Below are 20,793 nucleotides of genomic sequence, written 5' to 3'. Positions count from 1 at the left end.
AAGGTGGTGAAGAAGCTGTGGCAATGGGACGTGCCAGGCAGCCTTTGCGCTGGATTTTGTTTGCCGTAGTTGTGCGCGTCGCCTTTAAGAGGGACTTAACAGCGCCACATCGTTGGAGAGGCCTGGCCGCCTTTGGGCTGGGCTTCTTCTGTGTGTCTCTCCCCTTTAAGAGGGTCTTGAATCTCAGCAAGAGTTTTTAAGGTACCACCTCCAAGGAGAATTTGTTAGTTGCCCTCCATGTTTGCACACTTCACCTTTAAGGGGGTATTAAAGGCCTCCTCCAAGCCAAAGCCTGTTTTATTTGCCTGCCACACTTCTGCCCCTCACCTTTAAGAGGGGCTTAAAGGTGCCAGCTTGGAACTCTTTGAACAGGCGGCTGATGGATGGCTTTAAACTGGATTTAATACTTGACCGCTGCAATTGTGTGCTGCACCTTTAAGAGGATTTTAAAGGCATGGACTTCGATCGAGCCTTATTATTTGTCCTCCACATTTCTTGAATACACCGACCTGAGAATGTTATACTGAGACACTGTCTGGCTTTGTCCTGGACTCAGTATTTACCCTCCACACCTCTGCACCTCACCTTTAAGAGACTCTTAAAGTCACCAGCTGGGGAACGAGTTAATCAGCTACTTCAGCGCTTCGACCTGGAAGCTTTATTTCTTTATTTACTGTCCTCCAGATTTGTGCACTTTTCCTTGCACGAGCTCTCAAAGGTACTGGGCTTCCCCTCCTCCATATTTGTGCCCCTCACCTTTACGACGCTCCGTGGGAGCCGGCGGCCGAGGCAGGACGTGGCCTGCCACATGTGGGCACCTCCCCTTTAAGAGCATGTTAAAGGCACGACTCCGGTCACATTGTCTTTGGCTAGCTTTTTTCCTGGAAAAATGAGTATTTGCCCTCCCACGCTATGATACGCAGCGTTAAAAAGCTCTTAAAGAGACAGAGCCGGGGCCCGTTGAGTGGGTTACTTTGTAAACCTCCCATTTAAGAGGCTCGTAAAGGCATCAAGTTGGGACACCCTCCCCCACAGGCCATTGTGATTTGTCCATGTGCACCTCCCCTTTAAGAACAGCTAAAAAGGCACCAACTGGACAACCTGCCCTAGCAAACCACCCCTTTAAGAGAGAGAGACTTAAAGGCACAGGCGGATTCTCCCCTCTGGGTCTCTGCTTTAATTTCCCAGGGACCCCCCCACCTCGGATGGGCTCCCCCCCTGCTGAGCCTCTGGGGAATGGAGGCCATTTTGGGGGCGCGGCCTCCTGCTCTCAATTAAAGCCCTTTTCTACCACAGCTGGGAGCTGCCTCGTCAATGGGGGGAGGGGAGGGTCGAGGATCCCGGAGCCCTGGCTACGCACCTTGCAGTAGCTCTGGGGGCGAACAGGCTGAAGGGGGGGGGGGGATCCTTCCCCCCCAAACTCCCTGTCCCCCGGCTGCCATGGGCTCCTGCCCAATTCCAGGTGTCCCAAATACCCCCCCTTCCCCAACAGCCCTCCCCAGCCCCCCTTCTATCCCAGCCCTCACCCCCACCCACCAATTCGCAGCCCTGGCCTCTTCCCCTACGCCAGGTCCCCAACCCCCCCTCACTCCCCTCCTCCTAGCACCATCCCAGCTCCTCCCCCACCATCACATGGGGAGATGGGGGCCAAAAATCTCAGCCCCCCCCCCCCCCAAGATGGGAGAGAGAGACAGCAACAAAGAGAAAGAGAGCTGCATCCCGTTGCCATGGAAACTGAATCCCATTGCCATGGAAACTGCATGGTGGTGCAGCGGAGGTTGCCATGGAGATGGGTAATGTTACCAAAGCAACAGAGTGCTGGCTGGGGGCGTGGGGGGGGCATGGCCTCTCCCAGCCGGGGGCGAATGGTATTTATAGCCCCCCCAGGCACTGGCCTGTGGGGGCAGCAGGTGACTCAGGCTAACGTGGGCACGGGCCAGAAACAGGCAGAACTAAATCTGGAGCCGCCCGGGCCCCGGGGGGGGGCGGGGGGGAGGACTGGGCAGCCCAGGGGCTGCAGGTCAGGAGGGAGGAGAGACATCAGCCTCCCCACCCCCGCTCTACCGGTGCCCCTCACTCCCGACCCGCAGCCCCCTTCTAGCCCAGCCCTGCCCCCCCCCCCCAGCCCTACCGGTGCCCCTCACTCCCAACCCGCAGCCCCCTCGCCCACCTCTGCCCCGCACAGCCCAGCTCCCTGCAGTCCTACCAGTGCCCCTCCCTCCTGCCCCACAGCCCCCTGCTAGCCCAGCCGTGCCCCCCCCACAGCCCTACCGGTGCCCCTCACTCCCGACCCACAGCCCCTGCTAGCCCAGCCCTGTCCGCCCAGCCCTGCCGGTGCCCCTCACTCCCGACCCGCAGCCCCTGCCCCCCCCCCGCTGGTGCCCCTCACTCCCAACCCGCAGCCCCTGCTAGCCCAGCTCTGTCCGCCCAGCCCTGCAAGTGCTCCTCACTCCCGACCCGCAGCCCCTGCCCCCCCCACCCTGCCGGTGCCCCTCACTCCCGACCCGCAGCCCCCAGCCCTGCTGGTGCCCCTCACTGCCGACCCACAGCCCCTGCCCCCCCACCCTGCTGGTGCCCCTCACTCCCGACCCACAGCCCCCTGCCAGCCCAGCCCTGGTCTCCCCCCCGCCCTACCGGTGCCCCTCACTCCCGACCCGCAGCCCATCACAAACCCCTGAAGCATTTTTTTGTGATAATTTTTTTTAATTTGTTTCCATAAAGAAAAAAAAAAGAAAAAGGAAAAGAAAAACCCAACAATTTGGGGGGGGGGGGCTGGGCAGGGCCAGGTGCCCCCCGTAGAGCCCCCCTCCCCGAGATGGGCCTCTGTGAGGTCAGGGCAAGGTTGCGTGGGGGGGGGTTGTTGCTCGTGCCCCCCCAGCCCCATTTCTGCCCCTGGAGCTCCGACTCCATGGGGGCCCTGGCAGCCCAGCCCAGCCCCCGCTCCAGCCCCAGGGTCCGTGGGGAGGCGGGGTCACTACCTGCAGACCAAGGAGGGGAATGTTAGAGGGGGAAGGACTAAGCCCCGCCCCAGTCCTGAGCCCCGCCCCCTCAAGCCCCACCCCCCACCCCCCGCCAGCCCCCCAGACTCACATGCCCGGAGAGGAGAAGAGCCCTGAGAGCTGGAGGCACTGGGACGCCAGCGTCTGCGAGGCCAGGTTCAGCGCCGGGCTCAGGGCTGCGGGGGGAGAATCGGTCAGAGGGGCCCACCGGAGCCCAGGCCCCCCGGCCCCGTTCCCGGCGAGGTGGCCTGCAGGAGACTCCATGTGACCGGGGCCACCCCCGAACCCCCCGGCGCCGAGCAGCCGAATCCTGGGGGCTGGGCCAGGCCGGGACCCCCTCGGTGGCAGGTGGGGAGCCGGACCTGCTGAGGGGGCCAATGGGGGCTGTTCCCCTGGCTGTGGGGCATCCCCCCCCAGCTCCCCATTACCTGTCAGGGCGGCAGGGTTCAGGGCGCTCAGCGGGATGGCGCCATTCAGTTGCAGGGCGGCCTGAGCCGCAGCAGCGGCCGGCAGCTGGATCCCGGAGCCTGGGGGGCAAAGGGGGGGTCGTCAGGGGGGACACAGATGCGCACCCCAAGCCCCTCCCCCTCCCTCTGCCGGCCTGGGTCACAGCTGGGTTCAGGGCACACGGGGCCACTCCCCGTCTTTGACCACGAGCCCCCCCAGCGCCAGGACCCCCCCCAGCTGCAGCCCCCACCTTCGGCCAGCTTGGCCAGCAGCTGCAGCCCCCCGCCGGCGCCCGGCTCGGGCTCCTCGGGCCCCTCGGGGAAGGAGATGTCCGTGGTGCCGTCCAGCCGCTCGGTGACGTGGCCCAGGCGCATGGGGCGCCCGGCCAGCTCGAAGCCGTTCAGCTGCTCCAGCGCCCGGCGGGCACACTCTGCCTCCGCGAACTGCGGGGGCAAGGCCAAGGGGGGTGAAACCGGCCGGACTGCAGGGCAGAGGGTTACAGCCAGGGGAGGGGCGGGGGGGGCAGGGCCGGCCCAGCAGGGGGAGGGGGGCACCAGGGCCGGCCCAGCAGGGGGTCTATTGGGGTGTGCTGCGGAGGAGCCATCAGAATGGAGAAGTGGGGGCCGGGTGCTTCAGGGGCGCCAGGGCCGGGCTGGGGGCGGGGCCGGCCCAGCAGGGGGAGGGGGCGCCAGGGCCGGGCCGGGGGCGGGGCCGGCCCAGCAGGGGGAGGGGGCGCCAGGGCCGGGCCGGGGGCGGGGCCGGCCCAGCAGGGGGAGGGGGCGCCAGGGCCGGGCCGGGGGCGGGGCCGGCCCAGCTGGGGGTGGGGGCGCCAGGGCCGGGCCGGGGGTGGGGCCGGCCCAGCAGGGGGAGGGGGCGCCAGGGCCGGGGGGGGCGGGGCCGGCCCAGCAGGGGGAGGGGGCGCCAGGGCCGGGCCGGGGGCGGGGCCGGCCCAGCAGGGGGAGGGGGCGCCAGGGCCGGGCCGGGGGGAGGCGCGGGGGGGGGAGGGAGTGCCAGGGCCGGGCCGGGGGCGGGGCCGGCCCAGCAGGGGGAGGGGGCGCCAGGGCCGGGCCGGGGGCGGGGCCGGCCCAGCAGGGGGAGGGGGCGCCAGGGCTGGGCCGGGGGGAGGCGCGGGGGGGGGAGGGAGTGCCAGGGCCGGGCCGGGGGGGGCGGGTCCCACTCACCGTCAGGAACCCGTAGCCCTTGGACTGGCCGGTGTCCGGGTCCCTCATCAGCACGATGCTGTCAATCTGCATGGGGGCGGGGCAAAGGGGTCAGAGCCGGGGTGGGCTACCCAGGGCCCCGCCCACAAGCCCCCCCCCGCCAGGGGCTCCCCGCCCCCACCTTGCCGAAGGGCTCGAAGATCCCGCGCAGCATCTCCTTGGTGATGTTGCAGTGCAGGGAGCCCACGTAGAGCCGCATGGGGCCCCCGCTGCCCTTCTGCAGGGCGCTGGCCATGGCCGCCAGCCGGTTCTTCTCCGCCTGCGGGCGAGGGGGGGGTGAGATGGGGGGCGCCGCCCGCCCCCTTCCCTGTCGGGCTCCGGCCCCCCGACACCCGCCCCCCTTCCCGGCCCCCCAGCCGCCCCCTCCCCCGTCTGGCTCCAGCCCCCCGCCGCCCCCCTCCCAGCTCCCGCCGCCCGCCCCCTTCCCGGCCGCCCCCCTCCCCCGTCTGGCTCCAGCCCCCCGACACTCGCCCCCCCAGCCGCCCCCTCCCCCGTCTGGCTCCAGCCCCCCAACAACCGCCCCCCAGCCGCCCCCTCCCCCGTCTGGCTCCAGCAGCCCGCCGCCCCCCTCCCCGCTCCCGCCGCCCGCCCCCTCCCCCGTCTGGCTCCAGCCCCCCGACACCCGCCCCCCTTCCCCGGACCCCCCGACCGCCACCCCTCCCCCGTCTGGCTCCAGCCCCCCGACACCCGCCCCCCTTCCTGGCCCCCCAGCCGCCCCTCCCCCGTCTGGCTCCAGCCCCCCGACACCCGCCCCCCTTCCCCAGCCCCCCCAGCCGCCACCCCTCCCCCGTCTGGCTCCAGGCCTCCGACACCCACCCCCCTTCCCGGCCCCCCAGCCGCCCCCTCCCCCATCTGGCTCCAGCCCCCCAACACCCGCCCCCCCAGCCGCCACCCCTCCCCTATCTGACTGCAGCCCCCAGACACCCCCCCCAGCTCCCGCCACCAGCCCCCCCCCCCGGCCAGCACCCTCCCCCAACGCTGCCCACCGGCTGTGCCCTGCCTCCTCAGTCATCCTGTCATCCCTCGCCCACAGCCAGCCCCTGGTTGCCTCCCCCTCGTCCCCTGCCCCCCAGCCAGCCCCTGATCATTCCCCCACCCCACAGCCGGCCCCCGGCCAGCCCCTTGTGCCCCACGGCCGGCGCACCTGGGAGGCCTGGACGATGATGGGCACGCCCAGCAGGCGCTGCCCCGTCAGCCCGATGGCCAGCGGCACCGACTGGATCTCACAGAACTCCACGTAGGCGATGCCCTTGGAGCGCCGCGAGTTCCGGTCCGAGATGATCCGCACGTCCCGCACCTGGGGGGAGACGGCCGAGGGGCGGGGCCGGGCACAGGGCAGGGTTAGAGAGGGCAGAGGGCACGGCCAGAGAGGAGGGCAGGGCCCTGGATTCCAGATGGCAGGAAGAGTGGGGCCAGGGGGAGGGGGAGGGGCGGGGCCCAGCAGGAGGGTGGGGCCTATGCTCAGTGGGCGGGGCTTCAGGAAGGAGCAGGGGGCAGAACCAGATTCCTCTGGCAAGACAGCCCTCAGCTCGCTAATTCTGGCTGGACGTATTCCCGGCCGGAGGTTTCGTCACGGACTCTGCTAATTAACGATGACGATTTAACTCCTTGAGACTCAGGGCCAACCCTGGATGTCCTGGGGGCGGGGCAGGGGCGGTACCTTGCCGACGGCGGAGAAGAAGTCCTCCAGGTCGCGGGGGCGGATGCGGGCGGCCAGCTGCATGCAGAACACGGTGCGAGCGTCCCGCTCCTCGGGGCTCAGGCTGCCCAGCGCCTCCCTGCAGGACGGGGTGTCAGGCGGGTGGCTGGGGCCCCCGACACTTCCCCCGCTGCACCCCCCAGCCAGAACCCCCCCCAGCTCCACTCCCCCCCAGGGCCCTTCAGGCCAGACCCCCCTGCCCAGATCCATCAGCTCCACCCCCCGCATCAGGCCCCAGGACAGACTCCCGTCAACACCACTCCCCCAGCCCCCATCTCGGCTCCCCGGCTCCATGCCCAGCCCCCCACTCACCGCACGGGGCTTTTCTCCCGGTACAGGGGGCTCTTACTGTGTCCAAAGCGGCGCCTGGGGGGCAGACACCAGGTCAGGGGCAGGGGCAGCGGCTGGGACCCCGGGGGCTGCAGTGGGAAGGGTCCCTTGGAGTAGGGGAGAGCAGGGGTTGTGAGGGTGGGGCCTAGCTGGTTCCCACACCCGGGGATAGGCCTGGCCAGGGCCTTCCTTACCTGGGGGCGGAGCCTCACTCTCCCAGGGGTGGGGCTTGGCCAGGGGACGGAGATTGGCTGGGGAGGTCCTCACTCCCCTGGGGGTGGAGCCTCACTCCCCTCAGGGGGAGAATTTAGCCAGGGGGCGGGGTCTCACTCCCCTGGGGGGTGGAACCTCATTCTCCCACAGGCGGGGCTTGGCTGGGAGCAGGGTGCCACTCACCTGGGGTGGGAGGCTGGGGGGGCATGCCCAGGAGCGGGGTCTCTCTTCCAGAGGCTGGAGTCACACTCCCCCAGGGGGCGGGGCCTGGCCAGGGGCGGGGTCTCACTCCCCCAGGGGGCGGGGCCTGGCCGGGGGCGGGGTCACACTCCCCCAGGGGGCGGGGCCTGGCCAGGGGCAGGGTCTCACTCTCCCAGGGGGCAGGGCCTGGCCGGGGTCTCACCCTCCCAGGGGGCGGGGCCTGGCCGGGGGCCAGGGTCTCACTCCCCCAGGGGGCGGGGCCTGGCCGGGGGCGGGGTCTCACTCCCCCAGGGGGCGGGGCCTGGCCGGGGGCAGGGTCTCACTCACCCAGGGGGCGGAGGACTGCGGTACCGTGCTCTCTCCTCACGCCGCCGCTCCCTGCTCCGGGAACGGCTTCCCCGCCGGCGCTCCCGACTCCGGCTCCTGTGGCGGCTCCGGCGCTCCCGGCTCCGGCTGCTACGCCGCCGCCGCTCCTGATCCCGGCTAGAGAGAGCACATCAGAGACCCCGCTGGCCAATCACACCCTCTCTTGGCCTCCCCCAGCCAATCACAGCCACCCTCACTCACCCTTGGCCTCCCGTACCAATCACAGCTCCCCTCACCCTCCCTCGGCCAATCACACCCCACTCCCCCACTCTGTACCGTCCCAGCCATACACAGCATCCCAGGGCCACCTCCAGCCAATCACAGCTCCCCGCCCCCCCCCATACCCCTGGGCAATCACACAAGGCCCCCCCCCCCGCCCCTACCTGTGTCTGTGCTCCCGGCTCCGACTCCTCTTTTTCCTGCTGCTACTGGGAGGGGGAGGGAGGAGATGGAAAGACACCGTTACCGTGGGGCAGCCCCCCACTGCCAGGGGAGACACGTTTAGCATGTGGCAGCTCCCCGTCCCCACAGTGTTTGTGTGTGTGTGTGGGGGGGGGAAGCACCGTTACCGTGGGGCAGCCCCCCCCTCCCACTGCCGGAGGAGACACCGTTACCGTGGGGCAGCCCCCCCCGACTGCCGGAGGAGACACCGTTACCGTGGGGGACACCCCCCTCCCAGTGCCAGACACCGTTACCGTGGGGCAGCCCCCCCCACTGCCGGAGGAGACACCGTTACCGTGGGGCAGCCCCCCCCACTGCCAGAGGAGACACCGTTACCGTGGGGGACACCCCCCTCCCAGTGCCAGACACCGTTACCGTGGGGCAGCCCCCCACTGCCAGGGGAGACACGTTTAGCATGTGGCAGCTCCCCGTCCCCACAGTGTTTGTGTGTGTGTGGGGGGGGGGAAGCACCGTTACCGTGGGGCAGCCCCCCCCCCCACTGCCAGAGAAGACACCATTACCATGGGGCAGCCCCCCCCCACTGCCGGAGGAGACACCGTTACCGTGGGGCAGCCCCCCCCCACCAGGGGAGACACCGTTACCGTGGGGCAGCCCCCCCCCACTGCCGGAGGAGACACCGTTACTGTGGGGGACACCCCCCTCCCAGTGCCAGAGGAGACACCGTTACCGTGGGGCAGCCCCCCCCACTGCCGGAGGAGACACCGTTACCGTGGGGCAGCCCCCCCCACTGCCGGAGGAGACACCGTTACCGTGGGGGACACCCCCCTCCCAGTGCCAGACACCGTTACCGAGGGGGACACCCCCCTCCCAGTGCCAGGGGAGACACCGTTACCGAGGGGGACACCCCCGTCCCAGTGCCGGGGAGACACCGTTACCGAGGGGGACACCCCCCTCCCAGTGCCAGAGGAGACACCGTTACCGTGGGGGACACCCCCGTCCCAGTGCCAGGAGAGACACCGTTACCGAGGGGGACACCCCCGTCCCAGTGCCAGGGGAGACACCGTTACCGAGGGGGACACCCCCGTCCCAGTGCCAGGGGAGACACCGTTACCGAGGGGGACACCCCCGTCCCAGTGCCAGGGGAGACACCGTTACCGAGGGGGACACCCCCGTCCCAGTGCCAGGGGAGACACCGTTACCGAGGGGGACACCCCCGTCCCAGTGCCAGGGGAGACACCGTTACCGAGGGGGACACCCCCCTCCCAGTGCCAGGGGAGACACCGTTACCGAGGGGGACACCCCCCTCCCAGTGCCAGGGGAGACACCGTTACCGTGGGGGACACCCCCCTCCCAGTGCCAGGGGAGACACCGTTACCGAGGGGGACGCTCGCCCCTCTCACCTGCCGCTGGCACTCTCCTTCTTCACCTCCTTGCTCTGCTCCTCTGGGGGCTGCGGGGGGGAGCACGGAGAGGTGAGTATGGGACGCGCCCCCCTTCCCCATTCCCCCCCAGGACCCCTGTACGTTACCTGGGCTGCAGGGGCTTCAGCCGGTGCCTTTGAGGGTCCTGCCTGAGCCTGGAGAGAACAAAGCCAAGCCTCAGCCACGTAGGGGGCAGCCCCCATCAGCCCCCCCTTCCACCAAGGGCCCCCCTCCAGCCTCCACCCCTCCAGTGCTGGGGAAACTGAGGCACGCCCCCCTCACAAGGGCCCCCACGCCTCACCTCCTCCTTCTTGTAGGGCGCCTCCAACATGGCTTCGATGACGATGTCAAAGTCGTCGGGCGTCATGGCGTCGGCCGGGCTCTGTGGGAGAGAAGAGGAGGGGGGGTTAGCCCCAGGCAGGCCCCTGGGGGCCCCACCCAGGGCACCACAGCCAAGGGGAGTGGGGTACTCACAGGCTCCTGCAGCGGATTCGAAACCCCCGGCTCCATGGAGCGCGCCGGGGGGGCCCCACCCCCGAAGGGCAGGGCAGGCTCAGGGCTCGAGCGGCTCAGACGTGTCCTGCGGAAAGATGGGGCGTGGTGAGCCGGGGGGCCATGACCAGCCTGCACACTGCTAGCCGCGCCCCCAAGCGTTCTCGCCTGCACGCTCCCGAGCCATCCCCCCAATGCCAGGCCGGGCCCCAGACGCTGCTGACCCACTGCTAGTCTGGAGCACTTTACAAGCACCGTGTATTGAGCCTGTTCTAGAAAAACTCCCGTTCCAGAGCAGGCCGGGGGCTCCAGAACCACGGAGGAGAACTAGCCCACGAGCCACCTCCTTCCCGGCCCCCCGCTGGGGGACACCACCCCGTGGTCTGGGGAACCCCTTGGGAGGCGCAGCCAGGCCTGCTCTGGAGCAATCCCGGCTCGAAATCCTGGGCCAGGGGCCCAGGCCTGCCCGGAACAGCTCTGCTCTGGACCCTGCCCACTTCCAGCCCGGCTCTAGAACCCAGGGCGCCCATCACCTGGCCACGCGTCTAGCACAGCCCCAGGCCCCGCCCCCTTTGCGGGACCTCAGCTCTAGAACCCCTCTAGGCCCCGCCCCCGCGTTCTAGACCCCCTGGCTCCCCGCCCCCGGCGTTCTAAGCCGCTTGCAAGCCCCGCCCAGCAGCGTCCCCAGCGTTCTAAGCCTCCCACGAACCCCTCCCCCACCGCTCACCAACGTTCTAGAACCCCGCGCTCGCGCTCACCCTCCCCACGGGCCACTGACGTCATCCCCCTCATCCCCCGTGAGGTACCCCCGATGCCGTGACGTCACCCCGCCCCGCTCTCACCCTCCCCCGCGGCGGCGGCGGCGGCGGCGCCGGCTCCTGGGACTCCGGGTCTCCGCGGCGCTAAGATGGCGGAGGCCGCGGCTGCCTCCAGAACCTTCCCCTCCCCCCGAAACTCCGTGCGCAGGCGCAGGCGGGGCGGCAGCGCGACGCTCGTTGGGTGAGGGGGGCGACGCTGATTGGCCGCGGCCGGCCTAGAGGACGCGGCTTTGCAGAGCGCCGTCGCTGATTGGTCAATTTCCCAGAGGGGTGGCTCTGATTGGCAGAGAGAGTGTACGGGCGGAATGTTTTTCCTCGGCTCCAGCGATGATTGGCCGAGATGGAGAAGCCCGAAGCGGGAGGGGCGCGCCATTGTCCCCACGGCCGCAGGGTGATTGGCAAGTGGAGGCGGGACTTTGCCGACAGCGACCACGCTGATTGGTTGAATATGAAGGCAAGGCTGTGACTTGGCTCCCAGCAGCAACGCTGATTGGCCCGGAACGAAGAGGGGCTGCAGACAGCTCGCACGGCAGCACGCAGGGAGCCAGTTGCCATGACAACGCGAGGGCGCCCCACTCCCCCCGCCCCCCCCCAGACAGACGCACACACGGGCCGGGACAGAAAACTTTATTGAAACGCAGGGACCGGGACAAAGGGGAGCGGGAGCGCCGCGTGGGCGGGGTCTCGGCCGCTCATAGGCCTAGAGGGAGGCGCGGGGGCGGGCTCTCAGTGACGTGGCGCCCGCTCACAGGCCGATGGTGGAGGAGCGGCCGCTCGGGTTGTGCAGGGCAGAGCAGCCGGGCGCCGTCACCGCCCACTCGTACCACACCTTGCGCGGGCCCGCGCAGCGCCAGAAGGCCACGCGCACGCGCTCGCCCGCGCGCACCGCCAGCGGCTGCTGTGGGAAGAGAGGGAGCGTCAGCGCCGCGGAGCCCCGCCCCCTGCGCCAAGCCCCGCCCCGGAGCCCCGCCTCCGCCAAGCCCCGCCCCTCCCGCGGAGACTCGCCCCCAGCCCCGCCCCTCCCGCGGAGACCCGCCCCCAGCCAAGCCCCGCCCCTCCCGCGGAGACCCGCCCCCAGCCCCGCCCCGCCCCCAGCCCCGCCCCTCCCGAGGAGCCCCGCCCCCAGCCAAGCCCCGCCCCCCCGCTGCTCCCCAGCCCCCCGGGCGGCGCTCACCTTGATGGGGAAGAAGATGGGGAACCAGGAGAACATGCCGGGGGAGTGCGTCTCGGGCCGGATACCTGGGGGGAGGAGGGGGGGTGAGACGGGCCTGGTGACCCCCCCCCGCCCGCTCTGGGGAACCCCCTTCCTCCCCTGCCCATGGGCCGGACCCCGCCCCCCCCAGGATCCTCCGCCCCCTTCCTCCCCTGCCCCTGGGCCGGCCCCCGCCCCCCCCGGAACCTCCACCCCCTTCCAATGGGCCGGGCCCCGCCCCCCCGGGAACCTCCCCCCCCTTCCTCGCCTGCCCCTGGGCCGGGCCCTGCCCCCCCGGGAACCTCCACCCCCTTCCAATGGGCCGGGCCCCGCCCCCCAGGAACCTCTGCCCCCGCCCTCACTGAGCGTGATGTCGCCGTAGAGCGTGGTCTCGAAGTAGCCGGCGAAGCCGTGCAGCACCGTGTTCACCTCCACTGCGAACTCCAGCTGCCGGTACTGGCTCTTGTCCCGCGCCGGGTCTGCCCAACAGGGGGGAGGTTAGGGGAGAACGTGCTCCCCGAGGGGTGTGGTCTGCTCAGGCCCCACCCCCACCCCGAGGGGTGTGGTCTCCTCAGGCCCCACCCCCACCCCGAGGGGTGTGGTCTGCTCAGGCCCCACCCCTCTCCAGCCCACCATGCTGGGCCGTGGCCAGCTCAGGCCCCGCCCCAGCGCCCTACCTGGGTGTGGGTGGTGGAAGGTGAAGCAGGGCTGGGGTGGTGCCAGCTGGTGAAAGTTGTGGAGCCGCACGACGTAGGGCATCTCAAACTGCGCCTGGGGAGGCCGGGGGGGGGGGGGGGAGAGAGACCTGGTCAGAGCACAACCCCCAACAGGCACAGAGCTGGGGGTTTCAGACAGGCTGGGGGGGGCTGGGGGGGGGCTCACCTCGGGGTGCCGGTCCTTCTCGCGACAGGCCCGCACCTCGTTGTACAGCTTGGAGGATGATATGGGAGCCAAGAAGGACGTGTAGGTGCTGGGGATGCTCACGCCGCCCGCTGGAGGATGGGGGAGGGGGGTCAGACATCAGGGCAACAAGCACCCCCATGAAAACTGCCTCCCCCCCAACTCCCCCCAAGCTCCTTCCCCTGCCCAACCCACAGCTCCCCCTACCCCCGGCGCCCGCTCACCCCGCAGGCAGTGCTGTGCCCCGTCCAGGCACTCGGGGGACAGCTCGTTGTCGGCAAAGGAGCCCAGCAGCTCCGACACCAGGAGATCGGCCTGCTCAGGTGCTGACCACTCCCGCATGTCGGACGAGACCACGGTCACCTGCGATCCCCACTCCTCGTACTGCCAGCTCTCCAGTCTGCGGGGAGTTCAGTGTTAGCCCGGGGAACTGCCCGCCACTGGCTCCCCCCCACTGGGATTCCCCCCTTCATACTGCCAGCTCTGGGGAGGAGTGCAGGGTTAGCCCGGGGAACTGCCCGCCACTGGCTCCCCCCCACTGGGATTCCCCCCTTCATACTGCCAGCTCTGGGGAGGAGTGCAGGGTTAGCCCGGGGAACTGCCCGCCACTGGCTCCCCCCCACTGGGATTCCCCCCTTCATACTGCCAGCTCTGGGGAGGAGTGCAGTGTTAGCCCAGGGAACTGCCCGCCACTGGCTCCGCCCCTTTCATACTGCCCGTGCTCCAGTCTGCGGGGAGTGCAGGGTTAGCCTGGGGAACTGCCCGCCACTGGCTCCCCCCCTTCATACTGCCCGTGCTCCAGTCTGCGGGGAGTTCAGGGTTAGCCCGGGGAACTGCCCGCCACTGGATTCCCCCCCCTTCATACTGCCCGCGCTCCAGTCTGCGGAGAGTGCAGGGTTAGCCCGGGGAACTGCCCGCCACTGGCTCCCCCCCCTTCATACTGCCCGCCCTCCAGTCTGTGGGGAGTTCAGGGTTAGCCCGGGGAACTGCCCGCCACTGGATTACCCCCGTTCATACTGCCCGTGCTCCAGTCTGTGGGGAGTGCAGGGTTAGCCCGGGGAACTGCCCGCCACTGGATTCCCCCCCCTTCATACTGCCCGCGCTCCAGTCTGCGGGGAGTGCAGGGTTAGCCCGGGGAACTGCCCGCCACTGGCTCCCCCCCCTTCATACTGCCCGCCCTCCAGTCTGTGGGGAGTTCAGGGTTAGCCCGGGGAACTGCCCGCCACTGGATTACCCCCGTTCATACTGCCCGTGCTCCAGTCTGTGGGGAGTTCAGGGTTAGCCCGGGGAACTGCCCGCCACTGGCTCCCCCCCCTTCATACTGCCCGTGCTCCAGTCTGTGGGGAGTGCAGGGTTAGCCCGGGGAACTGCCCGCCACTGGATTCCCCCCCCTTCATACTGCCCGCGCTCCAGTCTGCGGGGAGTGCGGGGTTAGCCCGGGGAACTGCCCGCCACTGGCTCTCCCCCCCCTTCATACTGCCCGCGCTCCAGTCTGCGGGGAGTGCGGGGTTAGCCCGGGGAACTGCCCGCCACTGGATTCCCCCCGTTCATACTGCCCGCGCTCCAGTCTGCGGGGAGTGCGGGGTTAGCCCGGGGAACTGCCCGCCACTGGCTCCCCCCCCCTTCATACTGCCCGCGCTCCAGTCTGCGGGGAGTGCGGGGTTAGCCCGGGGAACTGCCCGCCACTGGATTCCCCCCGTTCATACTGCCCGCGCTCCAGTCTGCGGGGAGTGCGGGGTTAGCCCGGGGAACTGCCCGCCACTGGCTCCCCCCCCCTTCATACTGCCCGCGCTCCAGTCTGCGGGGAGTGCGGGGTTAGCCCGGGGAACTGCCCGCCACTGGCTCCACCCCCCTTCATACTGCCCGCGCTCCAGTCTGCGGGGAGTGCGGGGTTGCAGATAAATCTCTGCATTAAGCACTTTCACATAACAGTGTAGCATCATTTTCATATGACCTTGTATTGGGTCTATCCATGTGTGATCTCTGTTTCCAGGCAACTTTGTGTCAAGTCCTTTGATATGGGAACTTTGTATCAAATCCTTATGTAGAAACTTTGTATTGTGCCTTGGTATAATGTTATAACCTCTAAGCCAGAAGAAAATGGCTCTTTGCCGGGAGCAGAATGAGCTCTCGGCCCCCCCCCCCCCCGGCAATCAGCTGCCCTGCTGGAGCGCGAGGGGCGAGGCGGGCGCCTCCAGGCAGCTGCAAGCCTTGGCGAGGAGCTGGCAGCCAGAGCCAGGACCAAGCCAGGTGGCCGGCGGGCTCAGTGAAGAGCAGACGTACCGACGGCCTCGGGGGTTAGAAGCCAGGAGCAGCCCCTGTGCAGCACTGGGACCCCCCCCGCAGGGAAGCAGCACGAAGGCCCAACAGACACACACAGATTTGCAGGAGAGGGAAGCTGCTAGAAATGGGAGGGGTCCGGCTCGCCCCACCCCCCTCTAACTCACCTGGCCAGTGGAGCTAAGGGGAGCACAGACGGAGGGGGGTGCGTGTGCAGGAGTGTAACATAGCGTATGCGAGTGCTACAGTGCTGATTAATCCCTGTATTACCGATAAACCTGGCGCTTTGCCTTATCCCCCTGAAAAGATCCTGTGCAGCACTTTAAGTACAATAGGGTTCATCCAGGGACCTGCCCACCACTGTATTCCCCCCCCCCCCCCCGCCTACCGCGAGTTCTCAGGGGAGGAGGGACGGAGACACACACACACACACACACACACACACGGCCTGGGACTCAGCAGGGGTGGGGCGGGGTGTTTATAGGGCAGGGCCGACAGGCAGGGGCGCAGGGCCGGCGTGGGGGCACTCACGTCACCACAGCATTGGGGTTCTTCTCCACGGCATAGATCTTGACCCGCCGGCTGGCCTGGCGGGACGCCCGCAGCGTGGCATTGACCAGGGGGCCCCGGCCAGCCCCCAGCACCATCACCACCCTGGAGGGCAGAGAGGGAGGTCAGAGGGCAGCACACAGGGGGTGCCACGGAGGATGGGACCCCCCATAGGGGGGGGAAGGGTCAGAGCCACCTTCAGGGGGCATCACCGGGGGGGGGGGGGGGTGTCAGGGGTCCCATGACCCAGGTGGGAGGGGTACAACTGAGGGGCGGGGCATCGCCATGGAGGGGCGGGGCCTCACTCACTGCACATTCGTCTCCTTCTCCTCTTCAGGCACCCGGTCCAGCAGGCACCTGTAGATCGCCTGGGGGGGGAGGGGGAGGTCACTGGGGAGCTCTGCAGCCCCCCTCGGACCCTGCCCCCACACCACACTCCCCCCTCCAGCCACACCCCACCCCCATTGCCCCACCATCCCTGAACCTTCACCCACTGCCCCTCGCCACAGGCCCCACCCCTTCCCACAGCCACTCCCCCTTCCCTCTGGCCCCACCCACCAAGCCCCTCCCCCAGTCACAGCCCGGCTCCCCCTCACCTGCTGGTACTGGGAGTATTTGATAGGGTCCTTCTCAAAGACCTCGTAGGTCTGGGACTCCAGGTTGTCCATCAGGGGCTGGGGGAGGGGGGGAAGAGCAGCATGAGGAGGGGGGGAGGAAGACACCCCCCCATTGCACTGCGAAGCGGGTGACATTCATGTTGAACCCTAATAATGGATGCAAAGCTCACCAAGGAAAGTGTTCACTCTGGGCCCTAATGATGAACCTGATGACGGATGCATCAACATTGTATAGTTCTGGGGCGTTCCCTCAGAACCCCAACAACGGGCACCCAATAACCCACAGGCGTAACGACAACAATAGGTGATACTCCATGAATGAAGGCCCGATGACGATGCTCTAGCAGAATTCAGCCTGAGGCCTAATGACATTGTGGTCTGATGCTGCTCCCAAATCCTGACAAGTCCCGGTGTTAACTCTGAACCCTAACAATGACGCACGAGAACGTCGGTCCTGTGCGCCCTAGTTATGCCGCTTTGATACCTGTGAGTCCCAACCCCAGCAGGAGGCAGCATTAATCCTGAACCCTACCGATGGCAGGATAGAATACTGGCCAAGCCTGGAGCCTAGGAGGGTGGATATGATGCTAGCCCAGCTGGCACTAATCCTGGACCAAGCCGTTAACCCTGAACCCTAATGATGGTAGGACAGGATACTGGTCCAAGCTGTAACAATGCCAGTCGGCGATGTTAGCCCCGAACGTTGAAGAAGCTGTTTTGTGACCGATGGGTCTGAGCCCCAGTCCTATGCCAGCGTTCACCCTGAGCCACGCCGCTAACATGCCGGGCTGTTAACCCTGATGACAGCCGGGGTCGCTCACCTGCAGGGGGGACTGCAGATAGTCCTCGTAGCCCTTGGCGAAGAGCTCGTAGGCGGAAGGGGGGGGCCGGTTCTGGCTCAGGTACTCCAGGTACTGCAGGTAGGAGCAGAACTCCTTCTCGGGGTGGTGGTGAGCGCCCCACACGATGAACTGCACCTCCAGCTGGCGGGCAGGGAAGGGGTTAGACAGGGACAACCCTCCGCCCACAGCCTGAGCCCCAGCACGGGGAAACCCCCCCAGAGCGCAGAACCCCCACACTGAGGGGGGGATGGAGAACAGGGGTCACAGCCCCCTCCACCCCAGTGCTGGGAGCTTTCTCACAGCAGTGCCCCCCGCTAGGAGGGGGCCTGGCGGGCTCGGTGGGTGTGGTAGGGCAGGAGGGAGTGGGGCTCAGTGACAGCCAGGGTCATGGAGGGCGGGGCTTGGCCAGGGGTCTCAGTGGGCGTGGCCAGATCTGGGTGGGCCAAGCGGGGGCAGGGGCGGGGCTCTACCTTGAGCAAGCGGAAGACCAGGCGCTGGTGCATCTTGGAGAGGACGGGAAACCCCTTCTTATTGGTCAGGAAAATACTAGTGGGCAGGATGGCCGCTTTGATTGGCTCCCCCAGCCAGCGGTCGATGACATGATTGGAGGGCAGGTCTGGCCCCACCTCCAGAGCTGGTGGGGGCAGAAAACAGGGGTCAAGAAACCCGCCAGCCCCCTGCCCCAGTGCTGCGAGCTTCTCCGCGGCAGTGCCCCCACCCCGAACTCACCCACTGCGATGCGCTTGTTGTAGTCACAGAGGGTCCGGAAATTATGCCACCTGCAGACAAAGGGGTGGGGGGGCAGTGAATGGGGGACAAGATCCTGCCCTCCCCCGGTTCCCCTCTGAGCATTCCTCCCCCCCCCCCCCAGATCCCTAACCTCAGCCCCAGCAGGCTCCCTCCCCGCATCCCGTGTGCTTGCCCCAGCCGGGAGCAGGCTTGGGGCTGCGTACTTCCCCCCAGCAGTGCCCCCCAGCCCCTCACCATATCCACGTCTTCTCGTCCCCCGAGCCGTCCTCGGGCACTGGCACCGGCTCGTTCTCGATCAGGTCGTCCCGCAGATCCTCAGGGGCCAGCAGAGGGACCCGCATCCAGAACTGGGGGGGAAACTGGGGGTTAGTGGTGGATGCACCCCCGGCCCCCCCACTCCGCCCAGCCCTGCACTCACCATGGTGCTGTGGTGCCCGGTGTGGATGTGGGTGCTCAGCACCCGGGCCAAGTTGGGGTTCTCGCCCTGTGTCAGGGGCAACAGGAATGCAGGGAGCCCCAGGTACGCCCCAAAGTTCAGCTCCTGCAGCATTGCCTGGGGAGACAGGAGACTGTGTACCCCCCGCCCAGTACCCCCGAGTAACCCCACATGGTCTATCCCACCCCCCCAACTCACCACCAGATGTCACCCTCCCCCCACCATGTCATCTGCTCCCCACCCCTCCACCAACCCCCCCCCCCCCCGGGCTGTTACACCCACCCCACCGGGGCTGCCCCCCACCCCAGGCTCACCGCCTCCGAGTTCCTGCGGACCGCCTCCACCTTGGCGTCAGGGCGGATCCAGGGGGAGAGCTTCCCCACGATCAGCGTGTTCCAGTCTGGGGGGGTGAGAGCGGGTGAGATCCACAGTGCAGGGGGCACAGAGTGCACAGGGGCCTGGCAGGGTGGGGGAGACGGACATGGCGCCAGGCAGCCTAGTGGCGGGGGGGGGCACTCTCCCTGGGTTGGGGGGCCCAGATGGTGCTTGGCAGCTGAGCAGGAGACACGGAGAAGGCGGGGGGGGGCTCCAAGGCCAGGACCACAGGGGGATCCCAGCAGGGGGCGCTGTCCCGGGGGCAGAGGGAGGCACAGCCGGCGGTTAGGGGGGAGCAGACGGCGCTGGGGGCTCACCTCTCCCCGAGAGCAGCAGGTCGGAGCGGGTGTGGGGGCCGGGGCGGCCGCGGGCCGGCTGGTGGCTGAATTCCCGGCGGTAGCGCGGGTGGAAGACCGGCATGCACAGGAAATCGAACCTGCGGAGAGACGGGGCTTGGGGTGGAGGGCAAGGTCCAGTGGCGGGGGGTTCCCCAGGCCAGCAGAGCCCAGACCCCCCCTGGGTGCGATCCCGCCAAGCCCCACGCTGACCCGGGAGGGGAGAGGGGCCGCAGTGGCGGGGGGTTCCCCAGGCCGCGGGGGGGGACGGCCCCTGGCGGGGGGGGTCCCCAGGCCGCGGGGGGGGAGGGGGCGGGCCGGCCCCTGCCGGGGGGGTCCCCAGGCCGTGGGGGGGGACGGGGGGGACGGCCCCTGCCGGGGGGGTCCCCAGGCCGCGGGGGGGGACGGGGGGGGACGGCCCCTGCCGGGGGGGTCCCCAGGCCGCGGGGGGGGAGGGGGGCCCGGCCCCTGGGGGGGAGTCCCCAGGCCGCGGGGGGGGAGGGGGGCCCGGCCCCTGGGGGGGAGTCCCCAGGCCGCGGGGGGGGAGGGGGGCCCGGCCCCTGGGGGGGAGTCCCCAGGCCGCGGGGGGGGGAGTCCCCAGGCCGCGGGGGGGGAGGGGGGCCCGGCCCCTGGGGGGGGGGAGTCCCCAGGCCGCGGGGGGGGGTGGGGGGGGACGGCCCCTGGCGGGGGGGTCCCCAGGGCGCGGAGGGGGCCCGGCCCCTGGCGGGGGGGGGGCCCAGGCCGCGGGGGGGGAGGGGGGACCGGCCCCTGGCGGGGGGGGGCCCAGGCCGCGGGGGGGGGGCGGGCAATTCCCCGGCACATGAGCGGGGCTCGGAGGGGGCGGGGCCATGGCCACGTGGGGCGGGTCACGTGGTCTCACCCCTGCCGGGCCACGGCCCCCAGCGTTTCCGCCACCTCCGGGACGCAGCTCAGGTCCCGGCCGCTAGACACGCGGGGGCCCCCCGCCCCGCACGGCCCCGGAGCCACCGCCGCCGCTGCTGCCGCCATCACTGCAAGACGCGCCCCCGCCCGGCCGGCCAATCACAGCGCCGCGCCGGGCCCCGCCGGCCAACCGCAGCGCGCTTCCGGTCCAGACGGCCAATCGCAGAGCAGAGGGTCGGGCCCAATAGGCGAGAACCAATCGTGCTCGCGGCACCAGGAAGGTCCCATTTCCCGTCATGCGGTTCGCGGGGCAAGGACTACATTTCCCTGCATGCCCAGCGCCAGGCCCAGCTTCCCTGCCAGGACCACATTACCCACCATGCATTGCGCCCCTGCGGTCTATGGGCTGGCAGGATTCATTGCCCACCAGGGTCCCCCTAGCGCCCGCCCATTGCTTATGGACTACATTTCCCACCATGCCCCGCGGCCCATGGAGGCAGCGCGACCTCCCAGCATGCACCGGGTGTGCCCGGCCCCGCCCCGGCTGGGCTATAGGCGCGGCTGCGCGCGGCTCTGCGCGTGGGGCCAGTGGCGCAATGGATAACGCGTCTGACTACGGATCAGAAGATTCTAGGTTCGACTCCTGGCTGGCTCGGCTCAGTTTTGGCTCCGCGTCAGCGGCCGCCGGCCCCGCCCCCTGGCGCCTCGCTTTTCACTGACAACCAAGACAGAGGGGGGAGCCCGGACTCCTGGGTTCCGCGCCCGCCCCAGAGCAGGGCGGGGAGCCCGGACTCCTGGGTTCGGGGCCCGCCTCGGGGCAGGGGGCCCGGACTCCTGGGTTCGGTGCAGCGCCCACCTGGGGGCGGGGGACCCGGACTCCTGGGTTCGGTGTCCCCCTCGGGGCGGGGGGGGCCGGACTCCTGGGTTCGGTGTCCCCCTCGGGGCGGGGGGGGCCGGACTCCTGGGTTCGGTGTCCCCCTCGGGGCGGGGGGGGCCGGACTCCTGGGTTCGGTGTCCCGCTCGGGGC

General features: G+C 69.3%; 2 protein-coding genes and 1 non-coding gene across 8 annotated transcripts; 1 reads left to right on the top strand and 2 right to left on the bottom strand.

The window, feature by feature from the left end:
* Window positions 1-2,709: 2,709 nt before the first annotated feature.
* RBM23 (RNA binding motif protein 23) lies at window positions 2,710-10,788 on the bottom strand. 6 transcript variants are annotated; one of them, XM_044985992.1, is made up of 16 exons: window positions 10,633-10,788; window positions 9,773-9,878; window positions 9,600-9,680; window positions 9,406-9,453; window positions 9,278-9,327; window positions 7,859-7,900; window positions 7,437-7,592; window positions 6,678-6,731; window positions 6,327-6,444; window positions 5,811-5,963; window positions 4,788-4,925; window positions 4,628-4,693; window positions 3,697-3,889; window positions 3,428-3,526; window positions 3,091-3,175; window positions 2,710-2,978 (listed from the first exon to the last, which is right to left on the bottom strand). In XM_044985992.1, the coding sequence occupies exons 2-16, from the start codon at window positions 9,806-9,808 to the stop codon at window positions 2,975-2,977; spliced, it is 1,323 nt and encodes a 440-aa protein (XP_044841927.1). In that variant the 5' UTR covers window positions 9,809-9,878; window positions 10,633-10,788; the 3' UTR covers window positions 2,710-2,974. The 6 variants fall into 6 exon arrangements, with proteins under 6 accessions (XP_044841927.1, XP_044841922.1, XP_044841924.1 ...); XM_044985990.1 differs by having other exon boundaries at window positions 2,711-2,978; window positions 7,859-7,903; XM_044985987.1 differs by having other exon boundaries at window positions 7,859-7,903; window positions 9,278-9,453.
* A 430-nt stretch (window positions 10,789-11,218) lies between these two features.
* Window positions 11,219-19,905, bottom strand: LOC123348510 (protein arginine N-methyltransferase 5-like). Its single transcript, XM_044986006.1, has 17 exons — window positions 19,765-19,905; window positions 18,867-18,985; window positions 18,489-18,574; window positions 18,157-18,291; window positions 17,973-18,085; window positions 17,718-17,767; window positions 17,459-17,622; window positions 16,968-17,129; window positions 16,126-16,203; window positions 15,839-15,897; window positions 15,512-15,634; window positions 12,925-13,100; window positions 12,683-12,792; window positions 12,478-12,571; window positions 12,163-12,279; window positions 11,783-11,847; window positions 11,219-11,506 (listed from the first exon to the last, which is right to left on the bottom strand). The coding sequence occupies exons 1-17, from the start codon at window positions 19,890-19,892 to the stop codon at window positions 11,354-11,356; spliced, it is 1,932 nt and encodes a 643-aa protein (XP_044841941.1). The 5' UTR covers window positions 19,893-19,905; the 3' UTR covers window positions 11,219-11,353.
* A 443-nt stretch (window positions 19,906-20,348) lies between these two features.
* On the top strand, window positions 20,349-20,421 carry TRNAR-ACG. The gene has a single exon. It is a non-coding gene; the product is annotated as a tRNA-Arg (tRNA).
* Window positions 20,422-20,793: the final 372 nt, after the last annotated feature.

The sequence above is a fragment of the Mauremys mutica genome, chromosome 13 (genome assembly GCF_020497125.1).
Source record: "Mauremys mutica isolate MM-2020 ecotype Southern chromosome 13, ASM2049712v1, whole genome shotgun sequence".
In the NCBI taxonomy this organism is placed as follows: domain Eukaryota; kingdom Metazoa; phylum Chordata; order Testudines; family Geoemydidae; genus Mauremys; species Mauremys mutica.
The sequence above is the reverse complement of the archived record's forward strand: the minus strand, read 5'-3'. Positions and strand labels throughout refer to the sequence as shown.